This window comes from Bombina bombina, chromosome 7 (genome assembly GCF_027579735.1).
Source record: "Bombina bombina isolate aBomBom1 chromosome 7, aBomBom1.pri, whole genome shotgun sequence".
Lineage (NCBI taxonomy): Eukaryota > Metazoa > Chordata > Amphibia > Anura > Bombinatoridae > Bombina > Bombina bombina.
In genome coordinates, this window is record NC_069505.1 from 90,326,434 (window position 1) to 90,347,396 (window position 20,963).

Genomic DNA, 20,963 nt, shown 5'->3' on the forward strand with positions numbered 1-20,963 from the left:
GGCAGAAGAGGACATCCGGACCGGCAAACATCTTCATCCAAGCCGCATCTTCTATGTTGTTCCATTGGATGACGAGCGGCTGATCTTGAAGACCTCCGACGCGGATCCATCCTCTTCGTTCGACGTCCAACTGAAGAATGAAGGTTCCTTTAAATGATGTCATCCAAGATGGCGTCCCTCGAATTCCGATTGGCTGATAGGATTCTATCAGCCAATCGGAAATAAGGTAGGAAAATTCTGATTGGCTGATGGAATCAGCCAATCAGATTCAAGTTCAATCCGATTGGCTGTTCCGATCAGCCAATAGAATGCGAGCTCAATCGGATTGAACTTGATTTTCCTACCTTAATTCCGATTGGCTGATAGAATCCTATCAGCCAATCGGAATTTGAGGGACGCCATCTTGGATGACGTCCCTTAAAGGAACCGTCATTCTTCAGTTGGACGTCGTCGGAAGAAGATTGATCCGCGCTGGAGGTCTTCACGATGGAGCCGTTCCTCATTGGATGAAGATAGAAGATGCCGCTTGGATCAAGATGGTTGCCGGTCTGGATTGCCTCTTCTTCCCGGATAGGATGAAGACTTTGGAGCCTCTTCTAGACCTCTTCAGCCGCAGGATTATGGATCGCCATCCCCGCTTGGGTTGGATGAAGATTTTGGAGCCAGGACCGATCAGTGATACCCGGTGAGGTGAAGATAAGGTAGGAAGATCTTCAGGGGCTTAGTGTTAGGTTTATTTAAGGGGGGTTTGGGTTAGATTGGGGGTATGTGGGTGGTGAGTTGTAATGTTGGGGGGGTATTGTATGTGTTTTTTTACAGGCAAAAGAGCTGAATTTCTTGGGGCATGCCCCGCAAAGGGCCCTGTTCAGGGCTGGTAAGGTAAAAGAGCTTTGAACTTTTGTAATTTAGAATAGGGTAGGGCATTTTTTTATTTTGGGGGGCTTTGTTATTTTATTAGGGGGCTTAGATTAGGTGTAAGTAGCTTAAAATTGTTGTAATATTTTTCTAATGTTTGTAAATATTTTTTTATTTTTTGTAACTTAGTTCCTTTTTATTTTTTGTACTTTAGTTAGTTTATTTAATTGTAGTTATTTGTAGGTATTGTATTTAATTAATTTATTGATAGTGTAGTGTTAGGTTTAATTGTAGATAATTGTAGGTATTGTATTTAATTAATTTATTGATAGTGTAGTGTTAGGTTTAATTGTAACTTAGGTTAGGATTTATTTTACAGGTAAATTTGTAATTATTTTAACTATTTTAGCTATTAAATAGTTCTTAACTATTTAATAGCTATTGTACCTGGTTAAAATAAATACAAAGTTACCTGTTGTCAGGATTCCCTTTAAGGATCACTTGCTTACCAGTTCATTGAGCTGCTGTCCCTTTAATTCAAGACCTACCCACTTCCTGTTTCCTATAAAGGTCTATCAGTCTCTTAGCAAATTGCTTGGTATTGAAGTACACCTTAATTCCACGCTCCTCAAATTACCTATAGTTATCACCTATGTGAGTTACAGCTCAAACCAACATGACCTTTTAATTCATCAAAGCCGCTTAACCGCAACTCGGCAATTCCAGCACCTACGATATCAACTACAACTCCGGCCGGATCTACTGGATCAATCCGCGGTGACGTCACACGCCAACGAAACGGACAATTCAGGCTAATGCCTTTCTGCTCATCGTTACCGGACCTCTTAACTGGGTATTAGGAGTTATATCTAAATCTGAACCCTAACCATCTGGCTTATTTTGAAGGTAACCTATTTTAAGTCTACGAACTATACGTAGTATCTGCAACTATCCATACTTAAGTATTACACTCAATACCACTGCTTAATTGTTTGTAAAGCACTATAGTGTATTTTCTTCTCAGCTTATCCGAAAAGGGATACTATGTTAATTTTCAGTTTCACAAGTGTATCTCAGTTAATACTTAGTAATTGTACCTCAGCTTAATTAACATTCTCCTCAACTTCTGTCATTATACCACGCTGGTTTCAGTAACAGTAGCTTAGCTGTATTTCTGTGAACACTCCCAGGTGACAGTTATAAGCATTTTTCCTTATCATTCCTGAAACTTATAACAACTGCTTAGGAATATAACTGGGACCCACTTTACCTATTAGGTAAATTATGTGCTTCCCAAATGATCCTAAGCCACATATAAATCTAAAATTACATCTCAGCAGCTGTGGTCTAATTTGAAGTTTTTCTTATTCTCTAGAACAACTTGATATTTTTATAAGGTCGTGACAGAATACCAAGCCATTTAATATGGATCCAGCTGAGATGACCGCAGAAATACAGTCTTTAAACCAGAAAGTTGATTTACTGGCTGATGGCCTTAATACATTAAAAGCAGAAAATGTAGCACTTAAAGCTTATATAAAGGATTACTTAGAGACAAAAATACATTCCCCTGAACCACAAGTTAGTCTCCCTGAAAAATTCTATGGTGACAGGGCACACTACAGAGACTTTAAAAATGCATGTCTCCTGCTATTCACGTTAAAACCCCAGTCCTATCCCAATGATAGAACCAGAGTTCTAACTATTATTTCTTTCCTTAGAGGGGAGCCACGCAGTTGGGCAAACAGTTTTTTTGAGACCAATGAAAATATACTCAATTCATTGGATCAATTTCTATTGGCCATGGGTCAATTATATGAAGACCCTTTCAAACAGCAGACTGCAGAGACAGCACTTAGGGCTCTGAAACAGAGGAAAAGGGTAGTTGAGGATTACATTTCAGATTTCAAGAGGTGGGCAAAAGATTCCGAATGGAATAATTTATCTTTAAGGAATCAGTTCCGCCTGGGTCTATCTGATCCTGTAAAAGATGAACTCTCCCGCACTGACATTCCTGCCACATTAGAAGAGTTAATGAAGCTCAGTATTACTATAGATAGAAGATTAAGGGAAAGACAACATGAAAGAACATATCCAGAGACATACTCTAAAAAGGGTTCTGGTAGTACGTCTGCCACATCTTCTCACAAAACTAACGCTGAACCAATGGAAATTGGCTTCCTGAAAGGCCCGTTAAGTCCCCAAGAAAAGATTAGGCGCAGAGAAAATAATCTGTGTCTCTACTGCGCATCAGATGAACACTCAGTTAAAGAATGTCCTGCACTACAGAGATCTAACAAGGGTGAGTTCACAACTTTTAATATTTGCTGTAATACGTCTGTCACAAGAACGATATACTGTAAGCTTTCACTCTCTTTTCAGTGGGATCAACACCGTCTCAACGTGCCCGCAATAATTGACTCTGGAGCGACAGCTTGTTACATTGATAAAGATTATACATTTATCAATAAAATTCCGCTTATTCGGAAAAAGTCTCCTGTTTTATTAAAGGGTATTGATGGAAGGCCCATCTCTTCAGGTCCAGTAGAGTTTCAAACAATACCAATTCTAGTATCTACCCCTGAACAACATAGAGAATATCTTACATTTGATGTAATTGCTTCACCTGCTTCTCCAGTCATACTAGGATTGAATTGGTTAGTTTTACATAACCCTGACATAAACTGGACAAACTTGACACTTAAATTTCCTTCCAAATACTGCAGTACAACATGTTTTCCTCTTAATATCATGCACTTCACCCCTGTACAAGATGAGATAATTTTACCTAAACAGTATAGGGATTTCGCAGATGTTTTCAGTAAAACTGAATCTGAAAACCTTCCACCCCACAGGAAGTATGACTGTCCTATTGAGCTAGTACCAGGGGCACATATACCATACGGTCATATTTTTCCTTTATCTAAACCCGAGCTTTTACATCTAAAGACCTATCTAGAAGATAATTTAAGGAAGGGTTTCATTCGCCCTTCCACCTCTCCAGCAGGAGCGGGTATATTTTTCGTGAAAAATAAGGATGGCTCCTTAAGGCCTATTGTAGACTATAGACAACTTAACAAAGTTACAATAAAGAACCGGTACCCCTTACCACTTATCCCTGAACTGATCGAAAGACTAGAAGGGGCTAAATACTTCACCAAATTAGATCTCAGAGGGGCTTACAATTTAATACGTGTTAGAAGTGGTGACGAATGGCTCACGGCGTTCCGTACTAGGTATGGTCTATACGAATACACCGTGATGCCATTCGGTTTGTGTAACGCCCCTGCCACTTTCCAATATCTAATCAATGATCTTTTCAGAGATTTTCTAGATGTTTTCCTTGTCATTTATCTGGATGACATACTCATTTACTCAAAGACCTTTTCTGAACATATTTTACATGTAAGACAGGTACTCTCTAGGTTAAGAAGCAATTTCCTCTACGCCAAACCAGAGAAATGTATTTTCAACACACAGAGTATAACCTTTTTAGGTTATGTTATAACATCTAATGGAATTTACATGGAACAAACTAAAATTCAGGCAATTAAAGAGTGGCCTTCACCTAAATCAAAGAAAGAGGTACAAAGGTTTCTTGGCTTTGCTAACTTCTATCGGAAGTTCATAAAGAACTTCTCGAACATAACAAAGCCTCTAACTCATTTAACCAAATCAGGTACACCGTTTAAATGGAATCCTGAAGCCCAATCAGCTTTTGATATGTTAAAAATCCGGTTCACTACTGCACCGATTCTGAGATTTCCTAACCCTGAACTACCTTACACTCTGGAGGTCGATGCTTCAGATGTAGCTGTCGGTGCAGTTTTATCCCAACGTTCTGGCATAAACCAACCTCTTCATCCTGTAGCCTTTTTTTCTCGCTGTTTATCCAGCTCAGAACAAAATTATCCCATTGGAGACAAAGAGCTCCTTGCCATCAAGATGTCATTGGAACATTGGCGACACCTTCTAGAGGGTACTTCATTTCCCACTATCATATATACGGACCATAGGAACCTCCAATATCTTAAATCAACAAGGACACTTTCCGCTAGACAAGTCCGCTGGAATCTTTTCTTTTCTAGGTTTAATTTTCAGATTGTATACCGACCAGCTGGGAAGAATCACAAGGCAGATGCCTTGTCTAGATTACCTACTCATACTCGATCCAATTTACCAAAGGATACTATCATCCCAGCGGAAAATTTTGTCTCCTTGGTCACTGACACCAACTCCAGTCTGATTCATGAACAATCTCTGGACTCCACTAAACCAATCTCCCAGCTCCAGAAGAAAACTGATGGATTATACTATTTCAAGAACAAGATTTATATACCTCCTACATTAAGACAACTAGTTCTTCAGTCTTCCCATGAATCTTTACTTGCTGGACATCCAGGAGTTAAAAAAACACAAGAACTTATCTCACGTTCATACTGGTGGCCGGGAATTTATCAAGACATTAAAAAATATGTCCTTACTTGTACAGAATGTACTATCTCCAAAAGAGCTAAACATGCTCCTTATGGACTTTTGATTCCGTTACCTACTCCTAGCAAACCTTGGCAAGAGATTGCTCTAGATTTTATCGTTGACCTTCCGAAATCCGACAATAACACTACCATCTTAGTTGTTGTCGATCTCTTCAGTAAAATGTCACACTTCATCCCTTACCATAAACTTCCTACTGCATCTGAAACCATTCAACTTCTTATCGCTCATGTTTTCAAACATCACGGTATTCCCAATACTATCCTTACTGACCGTGGAACTCAGTTCTCCAGCAAACTCTGGAATGAATTCTGTAAGGTTTTTTTAATTGATAAAAGGCTTAGTTCAGCATACCATCCTCAGACCAATGGCCAGACTGAAAGGTCAAATCAGTGGCTTGAGCAATTCCTTAGGATCTATTGCTCTTCGCAACCACTACAATGGTCAAAACATTTGCCTTACGCAGAGTTCTGCTTCAATAACACCACTCACTCCACAACCAAACAAACTCCATTCTATGTGAACTACGGTTACCATCCCAGATTTCAATTACTCTCTGACAATCAGAGTTTATCACCCACTATATCTGATCTTTCCGTTCTCATTACATCTAACTTTTCTACTATCAAAGCTGCTATAGAGGATGCAAAGAAGACTCAAAAGTACTACTATGACAGGAAGAGAATTCCGTCTCCGATATACTCTGTTGGAGACTTAGTTTGGTTATCTACGAAAAACCTTAGACTCAACACCCCTTCTAGGAAATTCGCTCCTCTGTTCATCGGACCTTTTCCAGTGGCTCAAATTGTCAACTCTAATGCTGTTCGTCTTACACTACCCGATTCTATGAAGGTGCACCCCACCTTTCATGTTTCCCTATTAAAGCCTTATAAAGCTCTCAGGAATCCCTCTTCTGTTACTATTTCTCCGGAGGTTATTGTGGACCCTAACATCGAATACGAAGTACAATCTATTTTGGACTCCCGAATCCATAGAGGAATTCTTCAATATCTCATCCGTTGGAAGGATTATACTCCGGATGATGATTCGTGGGAGCCTGCTGTCAACATCTCTGCTCCTCGATTGGTTGCACTGTTCCATCGCAGGAATCCTGACCGTCCCAGTCCTTGAGCCCCGGAGTTGCTCCTTGAAGGGGGGATTCTGTCAGGATTCCCTTTAAGGATCACTTGCTTACCAGTTCATTGAGCTGCTGTCCCTTTAATTCCAGACCTACCCACTTCCTGTTTCCTATAAAGGTCTATCAGTCTCTTAGCAAATTGCTTGGTATTGAAGTACACCTTAATTCCACGCTCCTCAAATTACCTATAGTTATCACCTATGTGAGTTACAGCTCAAACCAACATGACCTTTTAATTCATCAAAGCCGCTTAACCGCAACTCGGCAATTCCAGCACCTACGATATCAACTACAACTCCGGCCGGATCTACTGGATCAATCCGCGGTGACGTCACACGCCAACGAAACGGACAATTCAGGCTAATGCCTTTCTGCTCATCGTTACCGGACCTCTTAACTGGGTATTAGGAGTTATATCTAAATCTGAACCCTAACCATCTGGCTTATTTTGAAGGTAACCTATTTTAAGTCTACGAACTATACGTAGTATCTGCAACTATCCATACTTAAGTATTACACTCAATACCACTGCTTAATTGTTTGTAAAGCACTATAGTGTATTTTCTTCTCAGCTTATCCGAAAAGGGATACTATGTTAATTTTCAGTTTCACAAGTGTATCTCAGTTAATACTTAGTAATTGTACCTCAGCTTAATTAACATTCTCCTCAACTTCTGTCATTATACCACGCTGGTTTCAGTAACAGTAGCTTAGCTGTATTTCTGTGAACACTCCCAGGTGACAGTTATAAGCATTTTTCCTTATCATTCCTGAAACTTATAACAACTGCTTAGGAATATAACTGGGACCCACTTTACCTATTAGGTAAATTATGTGCTTCCCAAATGATCCTAAGCCACATATAAATCTAAAATTACATCTCAGCAGCTGTGGTCTAATTTGAAGTTTTTCTTATTCTCTAGAACAACTTGATATTTTTATAAGGTCGTGACACCTGTAAAATAAATATAAATCCTAAAATAGCTACAATATAATTATAATTTATATTGTAGCTATATTAGGATTTATTTTACAGGTAAGTATTTAGCTTTAAATAGGAATAATTTATTTAATAAGAGTTAATTTATTTCGTTAGATTTAAATTATATTTAACTTAGGGGGGTGTTAGTGTTGGGTTAGACTTAGCTTTAGGGGTTAATACATTTATTAGAATAGCGGTGAGCTCCAGTCGGCAGATTAGGGGTTAATGTTTGAAGTTAGGTGTCGGCGATGTTAGGGAGGGCAGATTAGGGGTTAATACTATTTATTATAGGGTTATTGAGGCGGGAGTGAGGTGGATTAGTGTTTAATAACTTTATTATAATAGCGGTGCGGTCCGCTCGGCAGATTAGGGGTTAATAAGTGTAGGCAGGTGGAGGCGACGTTGTGGGGGGCAGATTAGGGGTTAATAAATATAATATAGGGGTCGGCGGTGTTAGGGGCAGCAGATTAGGGGTACATAGGGATAATGTAAGTAGCGGCGGTTTACGGAGCGGCAGTTTAGGGGTTAAAAAAAATAAGCAGGGGTCAGCGATAGCGGGGGCGGCAGAATAGGGGTTAATAAGTGTAAGGCTAGGGGTGTTTAGACTCGGGGTTCATGTTAGAGTGTTAGGTGCAGACGTAGGAAGTGTTTCCCCATAGCAAACAATGGGGCTGCGTTAGGAGCTTGAACGCGGCTTTTTTGCAGGTGTTAGGTTTTTTTTCAGCTCAAACAGCCCCATTGTTTTCTATGGGGGAATCGTGCACGAGCACGTTTTTTAAGATGGCCGCGTCCGTAAGCACCGCTGGTATCGAGAGTTGAAGTTGCGGTAAATATGCTATACGCTCCTTTTTTGGAGCCTAACGCAGCCCTTCTGTGAACTCTAAATACCAGTGGTATTTAAAAGGTGCGGCCAGAAAAAAGCCAGCGTAGCTAACGCACCCCTTTGGCCGCAGAACTCTAAATCTAGGCCACTTTAAACATCACCATGCTGGAAATTAAAGTTGTTAGAAGTCAAAATGGAGAGGAGGTAGTTTAGAAGAAAAAATGTTAATAGAGGAAGCAAATTTACAATTTTAATTGCGTTTTCCCAAAAGGTTTAAATATGTATTTTACAGTGTTGGTTTTATTATAAACTGGAAGATTCTGTTAAAAGAAAAATTGACTGAAATATTTAGAATATAAAATTATTTGTCATGTTTTTAAAGAAGGAAAGAAGGATATTGCTTTAAACTTAAATTAAATAACATGAAAAGGGGACACATTAGCTAAATATAGTATATTGCAAAGTTGTTTTACATAATGGAACATTTTATATTGCAATCTGATGGTGTTTACATGGTTTAAATGGTGTATTTGTCATTTAAAACTATAGTTATATACAAAACAGCTGCTTTTCATACTGACATGGTAATATCCAGCTGATGGATCCCATAACTCAGGTTTTTTGTCTTCTTAAAAAAACCCTATGAGCCAGAATATGCTCTCCATTTACGCCAGCCCTGTCAAATGCCACCTGGATCCCATGGTGCCACAGAGCTCAGTTAGCAAACCATTCACATAGGTTATAGGTCTGAATAAACCTGGTAGCTCCCTACTATATATTCCTGAGTGGTGATAGATTGTTGGGTCGCAACAGAACCCTAATTTGAATACTCCATAATCTTTCCCCTATCCTACTTGCAAGATTTTTCTGATTCAGTACTCAATGTCCAACCTTAATGTTATTATCTGATAATGATACTTACTTCACCTTTCAATTGCTAGTCTCTGCTTTAGCAAGGTCTCTGGAATTAAACAGTGATAGGTTTATGTAACTGTTATTGGGGACTTTTTTTTTTTTTCAATATAGACTTCTCCTATGAAACTTTGAGTGATGATTTTGGGACATTTCTTTCTGGCTAGGACGGCTGAAGTATAGAGCTGTTTTAAGCTAATGTTGTTATTATGGACCAATGGCCATTCTGTAATACTTTATAAAAGAAGGATATTTGTAATATCTATGTTTATTCTTCAACTGTTGCATAAGTATTTTCCTTAATAAAAGTATTGGGGGAAAAAAAAATGTTTTTGCTATTTTGCCAAATCTATAGTATATATCTTGCAGCAAGAAAACCCAAAATCTGGCAGTATAATATAGTACAGATTACTTCTGCGCTCTCTCCCTAAAATTATTTTACTAAGATCTAAAAAAACCTATAAATCTATAGGTGGCAAATTTTTGGGGATAAAATATATAAGGTTTTCTCAGTATATAGTACAGGGCAGTATATATATACAGTATATGGATAGGTAAATAGATAGAAGCAATTAACAATATATACTATTATATCAGGAGGAAAAATAGCTTTGAAAATAACTATTGGCATGTTCATGCCAATTTATAGATGCCTTGAGGGCAATATATGGTATGTTCAGTAAATGCTGAGGAATATATAAATATATATCAGGAAAAAAAATAGCTTTCAAAAAAGCTTTTAGTTTAGTGAGGCCACAAATAATAAATTAACTTTAAAAAAAGCTGTTGGTTTAGTGATGCCACACATAATAAATTAGCTGTGAAAACAAAACTGTTGGCTTATTGATGGGTTGGCTTTTCTGCCACAGAGTAACAATCTTGCCTGCCTGGAAGCAAAATTACACCTGGACAGTTTTCAGGTAGGGATCGTTACTTTATTTTTTTATTTTTGTTATATTTTAGCCCATGTGATCACTGCAATAGTCAATTACAGTGATCCCATGACAAGGAACCACTATTATTGGTTCTTTGTGATTCTATATATGCCACTTCCTACCTGGATATACATAGGGTCACCCTCCCCCTATGTTTCATAGTGTAGGATCTCCCTCCACATATACTTTATTATCAAGGCCATGCCTGATTCTCCTCTGAGATTTTGGTAAACTGCAGTTGATTTTATGAGCAATTATATATTTATATCATATATACAGCAGTGAATGCCTATAAGACTGCCCTTTAAATCTCAATTGAATTTATAATGCTTAATAATTGTGCTGATGTGTGTGTAGCTTCATATTTATTTATTTTGCTACCATTTTTTGTATCTAAATTTGCTCATTTTGTTATCCATTTTGTTTTCACTATGTCATAGTGCCTGGAAGCTATCCTTTTCTTTAAAGCAAAGGGAAATACAATTAATAGCAGAAAATATATACCTATTTATATACATTTCTTAACCCCTTAATGACCGGACCATTTTTCAATTTTCTTACCCTTAATGACAATGGCTATTTTTACATTTCTGCAGTGTTTGCGTTTAGCTGTAATTTTCCTCTTACTCGTTTACTGTACCCACACATATTATATACCGTTTTTCTCGTCATTAAATGGACTTTCTAAAGATACCATTATTTTCATCATATCTTATAATTTACTAAAAAAAAATGATAAAATATGAGGAAAAAATGGAAAAACACACACTTTTTCTAACTTTGACCCCCAAAATCTGTTACACATCTACAACCACCAAAAAACACCCATGCTAAATAGTTTCTAAATTTTGTCCTGAGTTTAGAAATACCCAATGTTTACATGTACTTTGCTTTTTTTGCAATTTATGGGGCAATAAATACAAGTAGCACTTTGCTATTTCCAAACCACTTTTTTTCAAAATGAGCGCTAGTTACTTTGGAACCCTGATATCTGTCAGGAATACCTGAATATCCCTTGACATGTATATATTTTGTTTTAGAAGACATCCCAAAGTATTGATCTAGGCCCATTTTGGTATATTTCATGCCACCATTTCACCGCCAAATGCGATAAAAAAAAAAAAAAAGTTCACTTTTTCACAAATTGTGTCACAAACTTTAGGTTTCCCACTGAAATTATTTACAAACAGCTTCTGCAATTATGGCACAAATGGTTGTAAATGCTTCTCTGGGATCCCCTTTGTTCAGAAATAACAGACTTATATGGCTTTGTGGTTGCTTTTTGGTAATTAGAAGGCCGCTAAATGCCGCTGCGCACCACACATGTTTTATGCCCAGGAGTGAAGGGGTTAATTAGGGAGCTTGTAGGGAGCTTGTAGGGTTAATTTTAGCTTTAGTGTAGTGTAGTAGACAACCCCAAGTATTGATCTAGGCCCATTTTGGTATATTTTATGCCACCATTTCACCGCCAAATGCGAGCAAATAAAAAAAAAAACTTTACATTTTTCACAATTTTAGGTTTCTCACTGAAATTATTTACAAACAGCTTGTGCTATTATGGCAGAAATTGTTGTAAAAGCTTCTCTGGGATCCCCTTTGTTCAGAAATAGCAGACTTATATGGCTTTGGCGTTGCTTTTTGGTAATTAGAAGGCCGCTAAATGCTGCTGCGCACCACACGTGAATTATGCCCAGCAGTGAAGGGGTTAAATTAGGTAGCTTGTAGGGAGCTTGCAGGGTTAATTTTAGAGATCAGCCTCCCACCTGACACATCCCACCCCCTGATCCCTCCCAAACAGCTCTCTTCCCTCCCCCACCCCACAATTGTTACCGCCATCTTAAGTACTGGCAGAAAGTCTGCCAGTACTAAATAAAAGAGTTTTTTTTTTTTTTTAAATAAAAATTATAAAATATTTTAGTTGTGATGGACCCCTGCCTTAGCACCAACCTCCCTGATCCCCCCCTCCAGCTCTCTAACCCTCTCCCCTACCTAATTACCGCCATCTTGGGTACTGGCAGCTGTCTGCCAGTACCCAGTTTGGCCCCACTGGCCAAACTATTTAAATTTTATTTATAACTTTTTATTTGTATTTTTTATACAAATTTATTTCTGTAGTGTAGCAGCCCCCCCACAATACCCCCACCCCCTCCCCCTCCCAGATCCTTTTATATGTAAAAAAAAAAAATGTAACTTTTTTTTTTAAACTTTTTTTTTTCCCCTTCCTTCATTGGTGTCAGTGTGGTAATGCGTGCACGTGCACGCGCATCCATGTGCACGCGCATCCACGTGCACGCGCGCACATCGTGCACGTGTGCGCGCGCATCGTGCACGCGCGCGCACGCTCCCTCCTCCCACTGGGCAAAGGCACCATCGGCACCATCACTACCGGTGCAGAGAGGGCCACAGAGTGGCTCTCTCTGCATCGGAGGCTTGTAAAGGGGTATTGCAGGATGCCTCCATATCGAGGCATCACTGCAATACCCTCAGAGCTGCTGGAAGTGATTGTGATCACTTCCAGCACTCTGTTAGACAACTGACGTACCAGGTACGTCCATTGTCATTAACTGCTTGTTAATGCATGACGTACCTGGTACGTCAGTTGTCATTAAGGGGTTAAAGGGACATTCCATCCCAAATTGAAATCCACATGGCTGTATTTCAGTTTTGAATAATCCCATGTTTGTAATATAGCTGAATTATCAAAAATGCTTCTAATAATAGCTATAGCTGTTTAAAAAGTATATTTAAGTATGCTCTGTGCATCCACATTTCAAACAGCACTTGCTCGGAGAGCTTAAGATGTTTTTATCATCTGGTAATGACTCCGTTTGTTAATAGCTGACATGATAGAATCCCTACTGTATATTTGTTTATATATACACAATATATATATATATATATATATATATATATATATATATATATATATATATATGATAGATAGATAGATAGAGATAGAGATATATCCACTCCATATACCATATCCCTATAAACACTTTTAATAAATGTATTTAAATAATAAACATATGATTTACATTTAATATTTATTTATATGAGTGTAATACTTTATTGTAATATGTTTTACATATAATTGTTATACTTATAATCTAGTCCTAACACTTTACTTCAGGTCTCAAGTCCCGCTAACCTTTTTGGCTCTGTTATGTGTTGAGCTGGAGCGTAACACATAACTCACAACTTGTAATGTGAGTGATCCTCAGTGGGGCTGTGAAAACCATTGGAAGTCTAGGGCGCATTAAAGAGATCTTGTTGGGATCAAATTATAGTTTTGCAAATAGTGATCCTCTTGTAATCTGGGCCTATTTGTTTAATTCCTTTGTAGGCTTAAACACATAGCTTTCATTATTCAGATAGGACATGCATTTTTAAAAACTTTCCAATTTAGTTTTATCATCAAATTTGCTTTGTTCTCTTGGGCTCCCATTTATCATTGTGCAGACGGACATGATCCGCTATAGTGAACCATGTCCGCCGCACATCGAAAAATGCCGACAGCTTACGCTGTCAGTATTTATCATTGCACCAGCAGTTCTGGTGAACTGCTGGTACAATACCGTCCCCTGCAGATTCGTGGCCAATCGGCCGCTAGCAGGGAGTGTCAATCAACCTTATCATATTCAATCTGGTTGATTTCTGTCCGGCGCCTCAGAGCAGGCGGACAGGAGATATGGAGCAGCAGTCTTTAGACCGCTGCTTCATAACTTGTGTTTCTGGTGAGCCTGAAGGCTCACCAGAAACACAGGTCATCAAGCTCTGTTCGGAGCTTGATAGATAGACCCCTTGGTATTCTTTGTGGAAAGCTAAACTTAGGTAGGCTCATATACTTGTTTCTAAGCTGTTGCACTGCCTCTTATCTCCGTGCTTTGATTGGCTAAAATGCAAGTCTGTCAAAAGAACTGAGATAAGGGGGCAGTATGCAGATGCTTAGATGAACGGTAATCATAGAGGTAAAAAGTGTATTCATATAAAAGTGTTGGTTATGCAAAACTAGGGAATGTCTAATAAAGGGATTATTTATCTTTTTAAACAATAACAATTCTGGAGTAGACTGTCCCTTTAAGTACAGCTAAGGAACTGAATAGGTTTACTTCTAATATTGCGGTCACAATGTATAAAATATGTTATTAAAATTTAACATTTGTTACATTCACAATAATTTTATGCATTCCAGGACGTAAAACAGACCATTTGGAACACATTGGGTAACCACACATAAAATAGAAATCCCATTTTACCAGAGAATATAGTTTTAAATTAATACAAAAAACTCTAATTAACTCTTTAGCGCCCATTATAAATTACATCACAGTAATTTCTGGCAGGAGTTTGATCCAATACTCCAACCAACAAGATTTATCTCAAGTCGAATGTCATACATTTGGATGTAGTCATTTTTGCTTTGCCATTGTCTCAAAATACTTGTATGTCCAGTTAAAGAAACACTTAAGTCAAATTTAAACATTCATTATTCAGATCAAGCACATACTTTCCAATTTCCTTCCATTATCTAAATGTGCACAGTATGTTTTATATGCACACTTTCTGAGGCACCAGCTCCTACTGAGCATGTGCAAGATTCACAGAATAGATTAATTTTGTGATTGGCTGATGGCTGTCACATGATGCTGTGGGAGGAAAAATAGAATTACATTTAAAATTTGTTAGAAAGAAAGCTCCTACTCATATGAAACTAAAAATAAGTGTTTTTGAATTGTCTTTTTATTATACCTTTACTGATTATGCTATTCTACTGTGTTTTAGTGTGCCTTTAAAATGAAAATATATACCATTACTGCTGTGAGAGTTCATAATTTAAATGGGCAGATGGTGCCTATGGACTTCCAACAAAAGGAATTACACTTTTGTAACAGTCCTTCAGTCATGGAAGCGGGGCATACTATAGTGCACAGTCCTTCAGTCATGGAAGCGGGGCATACTATAGTGCACAGTCCTTCAGTCATGGAAGAGGAGCATACTATAGTGCACAGTCCTTCAGTCATGGAAGAGGGGCATACTATAGTGAGCAGTCCTTCAGTCATGGAAGAGGGGCATACTATAGTGAGCATTCCTTCAGTCATGGAAGAGGGGCATATTATAGTGCACAGTCCTTCAGTCATGGAAGAGGGCATACTATAGTGCACAGTCATTCAGTCATGGAAGAGGGGCATACTATAGTGAGCATTCCTTCAGTCATGGAAGAGGGGCATATTATAGTGCACAGTCCTTCAGTCATGGAAGAGGGGCATACAAGTCTGGGCCTGAGGCAGATGTAAGAGACTCTATTAATAGGAAGGTTGATAGCATAATTTGTAATCCAGATCCTTTAAATAGAACAGTTTGCTGTCTTTCAGGGGCTTGTGTTATGCATATTGCTGAGCATATAGATAGATTGTTAGAGGGATCTTGGTCTGATCCTACAGTCATGGTACATATTGGTACTAATAAAGGAATCAGTTGGAGATGGAGTGTCCTAAAAATGACTTCAAGGAGTTAGGTAGCAAGCTTAAAGCAAGGACCTCCAAGGTAATATTTTCTGAGATATTATCAGTGCCGTGTGCTAACTCAGTAAGGCAGAAGGAGCTAAGGTCAGTTAATTCATGGTTAAAAACATTGTGTAAAACTGAGGAGTTTGATTATTAGAGCACTGGGCTGACTTTTCACTTGGGTACAATTTGTACAGTAAGGATGAAATGCACCTGAATGACATGGGTGCAGGTGTGTTGGGGAAGAGGGGAGGGTTAGTCCAAGCATAATACAACAGAAAGATCTGTGAATATATCACTGCTAGAGAGTAGAGGAAAGGAAATGTCACAGAAAGATTGGAGGAAAGTACATGAAAATGAAATGTATGGCAGCAACTGCAAGAAGCATGACGGGTAAAATGGGGGAGCTGGAGCTTCTAGTTGCAGAAGAGGACTATGTTATCAGTATAACTGAAACTTGGTGGGATGATTCACATGACTGGGCAGTTAACTTAGAGGGGTATACATTATTTAGGAGGGGCAGGAGTAATAAAAGTGGTGGAGGAATCTGCATGTATATTAAACCTAACCTTATACCTACAATAAGAAAATAAATTTATGATGATACAGGTGTAGAGACAATGAGGCCCATTTATATATATACATATATATGGAGCTTGAAGGGCCGTGTTTCTGGTGAGTCTTCAGATTCGCCAGAAACACAAGTTATGTAGCAGCGGTCTAAAGACCGCTGCTCCATAACCCTGTCCGCCTGCTCTGATGAGGCGGACAGGAATCGCCGCAATTCAACCCGATCGAATACGATCAGGTTGATTGACACCTCCCTGCTGGCGGCCGATTGGCCGCGAGTCTGGAGGGGGCGGCGTTGCACCAGCAGCTCTTGTGAGCTGCTGGTGCAATGCTGAATACGGAGAGCGTATTGCTCTCCGCATTCAGCGATGTCTGTTGGACCTGATCCGCACTGTCGGATCAGGTCCGACAGACATATGATAAATAGGCCTCCATGTGGGTTAAAATAAGGAGTGGGGAAAACAAATCCTAAAAAAATATTATTTGGAACATGCTTCAATCCCCCCCACAATTAGTGACATGGAGGAAATTCAACTACTAATGCAAATAGGAAATGCTGCTAATAATACCAGTGCTGTAATTATGGGAGATTTTAACTACCCTGACATAAACAGGGACAATGGAACTAGTAAATCAGATAAGAGAGAGAGATTTTTAAATATTCTCAGGGATAACTTCTTGTAACAATTAATAGAGGAATAAACAACTAGGAATAAAGCTATATTGGATTTAGTGCTATCAAACAATACAGATATAATATCAAACATAGAAGTCAAAAAACATTTGGGCAACAGTGATCATAACTTGGTCACATTTGAAATCGCTTATTATAAGCAGTGTCTTAAATGTTTAACTAAGACTTTTAATTTTAAGAAAGCAAAATTGAACAATTTAAGGAAATAATTTATTAACATATATTGGGACAAAGTATTCTCTAATAAAAATAACATGGATAACATTTACAACTTTGTGAAATATACATACCAACACATACCATATTGTTATAAAAGTAAAATAAATAAATCCAAGCCAATGTGGGTAAATAAAATGTGTTAAGAGAAATTAGGAAAAAAATGTAGGGCACTTAAATTAGAATGCCTTACAAAAATAGTACAGACTCAACATACCAAATTTATAAGGAATAAAAGCAATCAAATTAGCCAATATTGAACGTAAAGATTAATTGCAAAGGATTCCACGTCAAACCCTAAAAGGTTTTTTAAGTACATAAAATCTAAGGACATTATAGGTACATTAATATGTGTGGAGGGTAGCATGATTACCAGTGACAGGGAGAAGGCTGAGGTACTAAGACAATTATTTTCTTCAGTATACACAAGAGAAGAACCAATGGAGGATACTTTGAAACAAACTAGATCATTTAAGCCCATACCATTAACTGGGTTATCTCTAGAGGATATCAGGAAAAAATTGATTAATATTAATTTTTCTTTCTTTTCTTATTTTTAACAGTTATAGCCATAAACACGCTAATAGAAAGGGTATATATATGACAACACATTTTTATTACTTGTATGAATCCATGTAAAATACAGGCACAATACATAGTAATCCAATAATAATATGTACATTTCTTTAAAGGGAGAAAATACATTTAAAAAACTATCCAAAACAAGGGATCCTTGCCTTGGACTAGCCATTCTTATTTTGTATTAATGCTCACCTGGCTATTGACATGAAGAATAGCAGGGGAGAGGGAGGGGGCAAGGCAGGGCGGGGCTGACTTTAGCAATGTCTGTGCAGTCGGCTGTTGACCTGATTGTATTGTCACTTCAGTGTTTTTTAACTGTCTGGGTACCAGAAGTAGTTAAAGCACCAGTGTTCTCAACGTAAACTAGTGTAAAACATGCTGTTTCCCCCAAAATATCAGTATATTGAATAAGTAATGTTCCTTTCTATTTACTCATGAAGACAATGGGGGGTAGTTATTAAGCCGTCAACCTCAAATACGCTGGAATTCCACAGCGTATTTGTGGCGAGGCTGATTCGCCTTAGTTATCAAAGGCTAGAGACCGGTAAAAGTAAAATTTTGTGACGTAAGCTTTGATCCGCCGGACTCAGTCCGACACAGATCGATTCTTACGTCACTCCAGATGTTCCGCACACAAGTGCGGCACAATCTCACTACTTTTGCTAGTTATAAAAAACTAGCAGGTACGCTCGGCACTTTTCCGGCCCAGCGTACCAGGAGGTGGCGGATCCCATAGGAATCAATGGGAGTCTGACCATAGCGAAAGTACAAGTTTGCTGCTGCCCGACATCCCATTGATTCCTATGGGAGCTGTCTACACCTAACACCCTAACATGTACCCCGAGTCTAAACACCCCTAAGCTGTCCCCCCCTACACCGCCGCAACTAAATAAAGTTATTACCCCCTAAACCGCCGCTCCTGGAGCCCACCGCAAGCTATAATAAACTGATTAACCCCTAAACCGCCGCTCCCAGAGCCCACCGCAAGCTACTCTATACATATTAACCCCTAAACCGCCGCTCCCTGACCCCGCCGCAACTATAATAAATGTATTAACCCCTAAACCACCGCTCCCTGACCACGCTGCAACTATAATAAATGTATTAACCCCTAAACCGCCGCTCCTGGACACCGCCGCAACCTACATTATACCTAGTAACCCCTATCCTGCCCCCCCTATACCGCCGCCCTCTATAATAAAGTTATTAACCCCTATCCTGCCGATCCCGCACCTCGCAGCAACTAAATAAATAGTTTAACCCCTAAACCACCGTTCCCGGACCCTGCCGCAACCTATATTAAACTTATTAACCCCTAATCTGCCCCCCCTACACCGTCGCCACCTATAATACATTTATTAACCCCTTTCCTGCCCCCCCTACACCACCGCCACTGTAATAAATTTATTAACCCCTAAACCTAAGTCTAACACTAACCCTAACACCCCCCTAACTTAAATATTAATTAAATAAATCTAAATAATATTTCTATTATTAACTAAATTAATCCTATTTAAAACTAAGTACTTACCTTTAAAATAAACCCTAATATAGCTACAATATAAATAATAATTATATTGTAGCTATCTTAGGATTTATTTTTATTTTATAGGTAACTTTCAATTTATTTTAACTAGGTACAATAGCTATTAAATAATTATTAACTATTTAATAGCTACCTAGCTAAAATAAAGAGAAATTTACCTGTAAAATAAAAACTAACCTAAGTTACAATTACACCTAACACTACACTATACTTAAATAAATTATTCCTATTTAAAACTAAATACTTACCTGTAAAATAAACCCTAAGATAGCTACAATATAATTAATAATTACATTGTAGCTATTTTAGGATTTATATTTATTTTACAGGTAACTTTGTATTTATTTTAGCTAGTTAGAATAGTTATTAAATAGTTATTAACTATTTAATAACTACCTAGCTAAAAGAAATACAAAATTACCTGTAAAATAAATCCTAACATTAATTAAATAAAATAACTACAAATAACTACAATTAAATACAATTACATAAACTAACTAAAGTACAAAAAATAAAAAAAGCTGTTACAAAAAATAAAAAAAATAAGTTACAAACATTTAAAAAATATTACAACAATTTTAAGCTAATTACACCTAATCTAAGCCCCCTAATAAAATAACAAAGCCCCCCAAAATAAAACATTTCCCTACCCTTTTCTACATTAAAAAAGTTCAAAGCTCTTTTACCTTACCAGCCCTTAAAAGGGCCTTTTGTGGGGCATGCCCCAAAGAAAACTGCTCTTTTGCCTGTAAAAGAAAAATACAACCCCCCAACATTAAAACCCACCACCCACATACCCCTAATCTAACCCAAACCCCCCTTAAAATAACCTAACACTAATCCCCTGAAGATCATCCTACCTTGAGTCGTCTTCACTCAGCCGATCCACCGATGGAACTGAAGAGGAGATCCGGATCGGCAGAAGTGATCCTCCAAGGGGCGCTGAAGAAGTCTTCCATCCGATGAAGTGATCATCCAGGCGGCACTGAAGAAGTCTTCCATCCGGGCGATGTCATCTTCCAAGCGGCGCTGAAGAAGTCTTCTATCCGGGCGATGTCATCTTCCAAGCGGGGTCTTCAATCTTCTTTCTTCAGGATCCATCTTCATCCCGACGATGCGGAACATCCTTCTTTCCCGACGGACTACCGACGAATGAAGGCTCCTTTAAGGGATGTCATTCAAGATGGCGTCCCTTCAATTCCAATTGGCTGATAGGATTCTATCAGCCAATCGGAATTAAGGTAGGAAAAATCTGATTGGCTGATTGAAGTTCAATCCAATTGGCTGATCCAATCAGCCAATCAGATTGAGCTTGCATTCTATTGGCTGATCCGATCAGCCAATAGAATGCGAGCTCAATCTGATTGGCTCATTCAATCAGCCAATCAGATTTTTCCTACCTTAATTCCGATTGGCTGATAGAATCCTATCAGCCAATCAGAATTGAAGGGACGTCATCTTGGATGACGTCCCTTAAAGGAGCCTTCATTCGTCGGTAGTCCGTCGGGAAAGAAGGATGTTCCGCGTCGGCGGGATGAAGATGGATCCTGAAGAAAGAAGACCCCGCTTGGAAGATGACATCGCCCGGATAGAAGACTCCTTCAGCGCCGCTTGGAAGATGACATCGCCCGGATGGAAGACTTCTTCAGTGCCGCCTGGAGGATCACTTCATCGGATGGAAGACTTCTTCAGCGCCCCTTGGAGGATCACTT

At 38.6% G+C, this 20,963-nt stretch overlaps 1 protein-coding gene across 1 annotated transcript in view; it reads left to right on the forward strand.

The window, feature by feature from the left end:
* Positions 1-10,741: 10,741 nt before the first annotated feature.
* Positions 10,742-20,963, forward strand: part of LOC128635767 (3-galactosyl-N-acetylglucosaminide 4-alpha-L-fucosyltransferase FUT3-like) — a gene marked incomplete at its 5' end in the record, with an annotated part of 54,117 nt that continues 43,895 nt past the window's right edge. The window contains one exon of the mRNA XM_053688883.1: positions 10,742-10,768. Within this exon, the coding sequence (XP_053544858.1) occupies positions 10,742-10,768 (27 nt within the window). The remainder of the gene's footprint in view (positions 10,769-20,963) is intronic.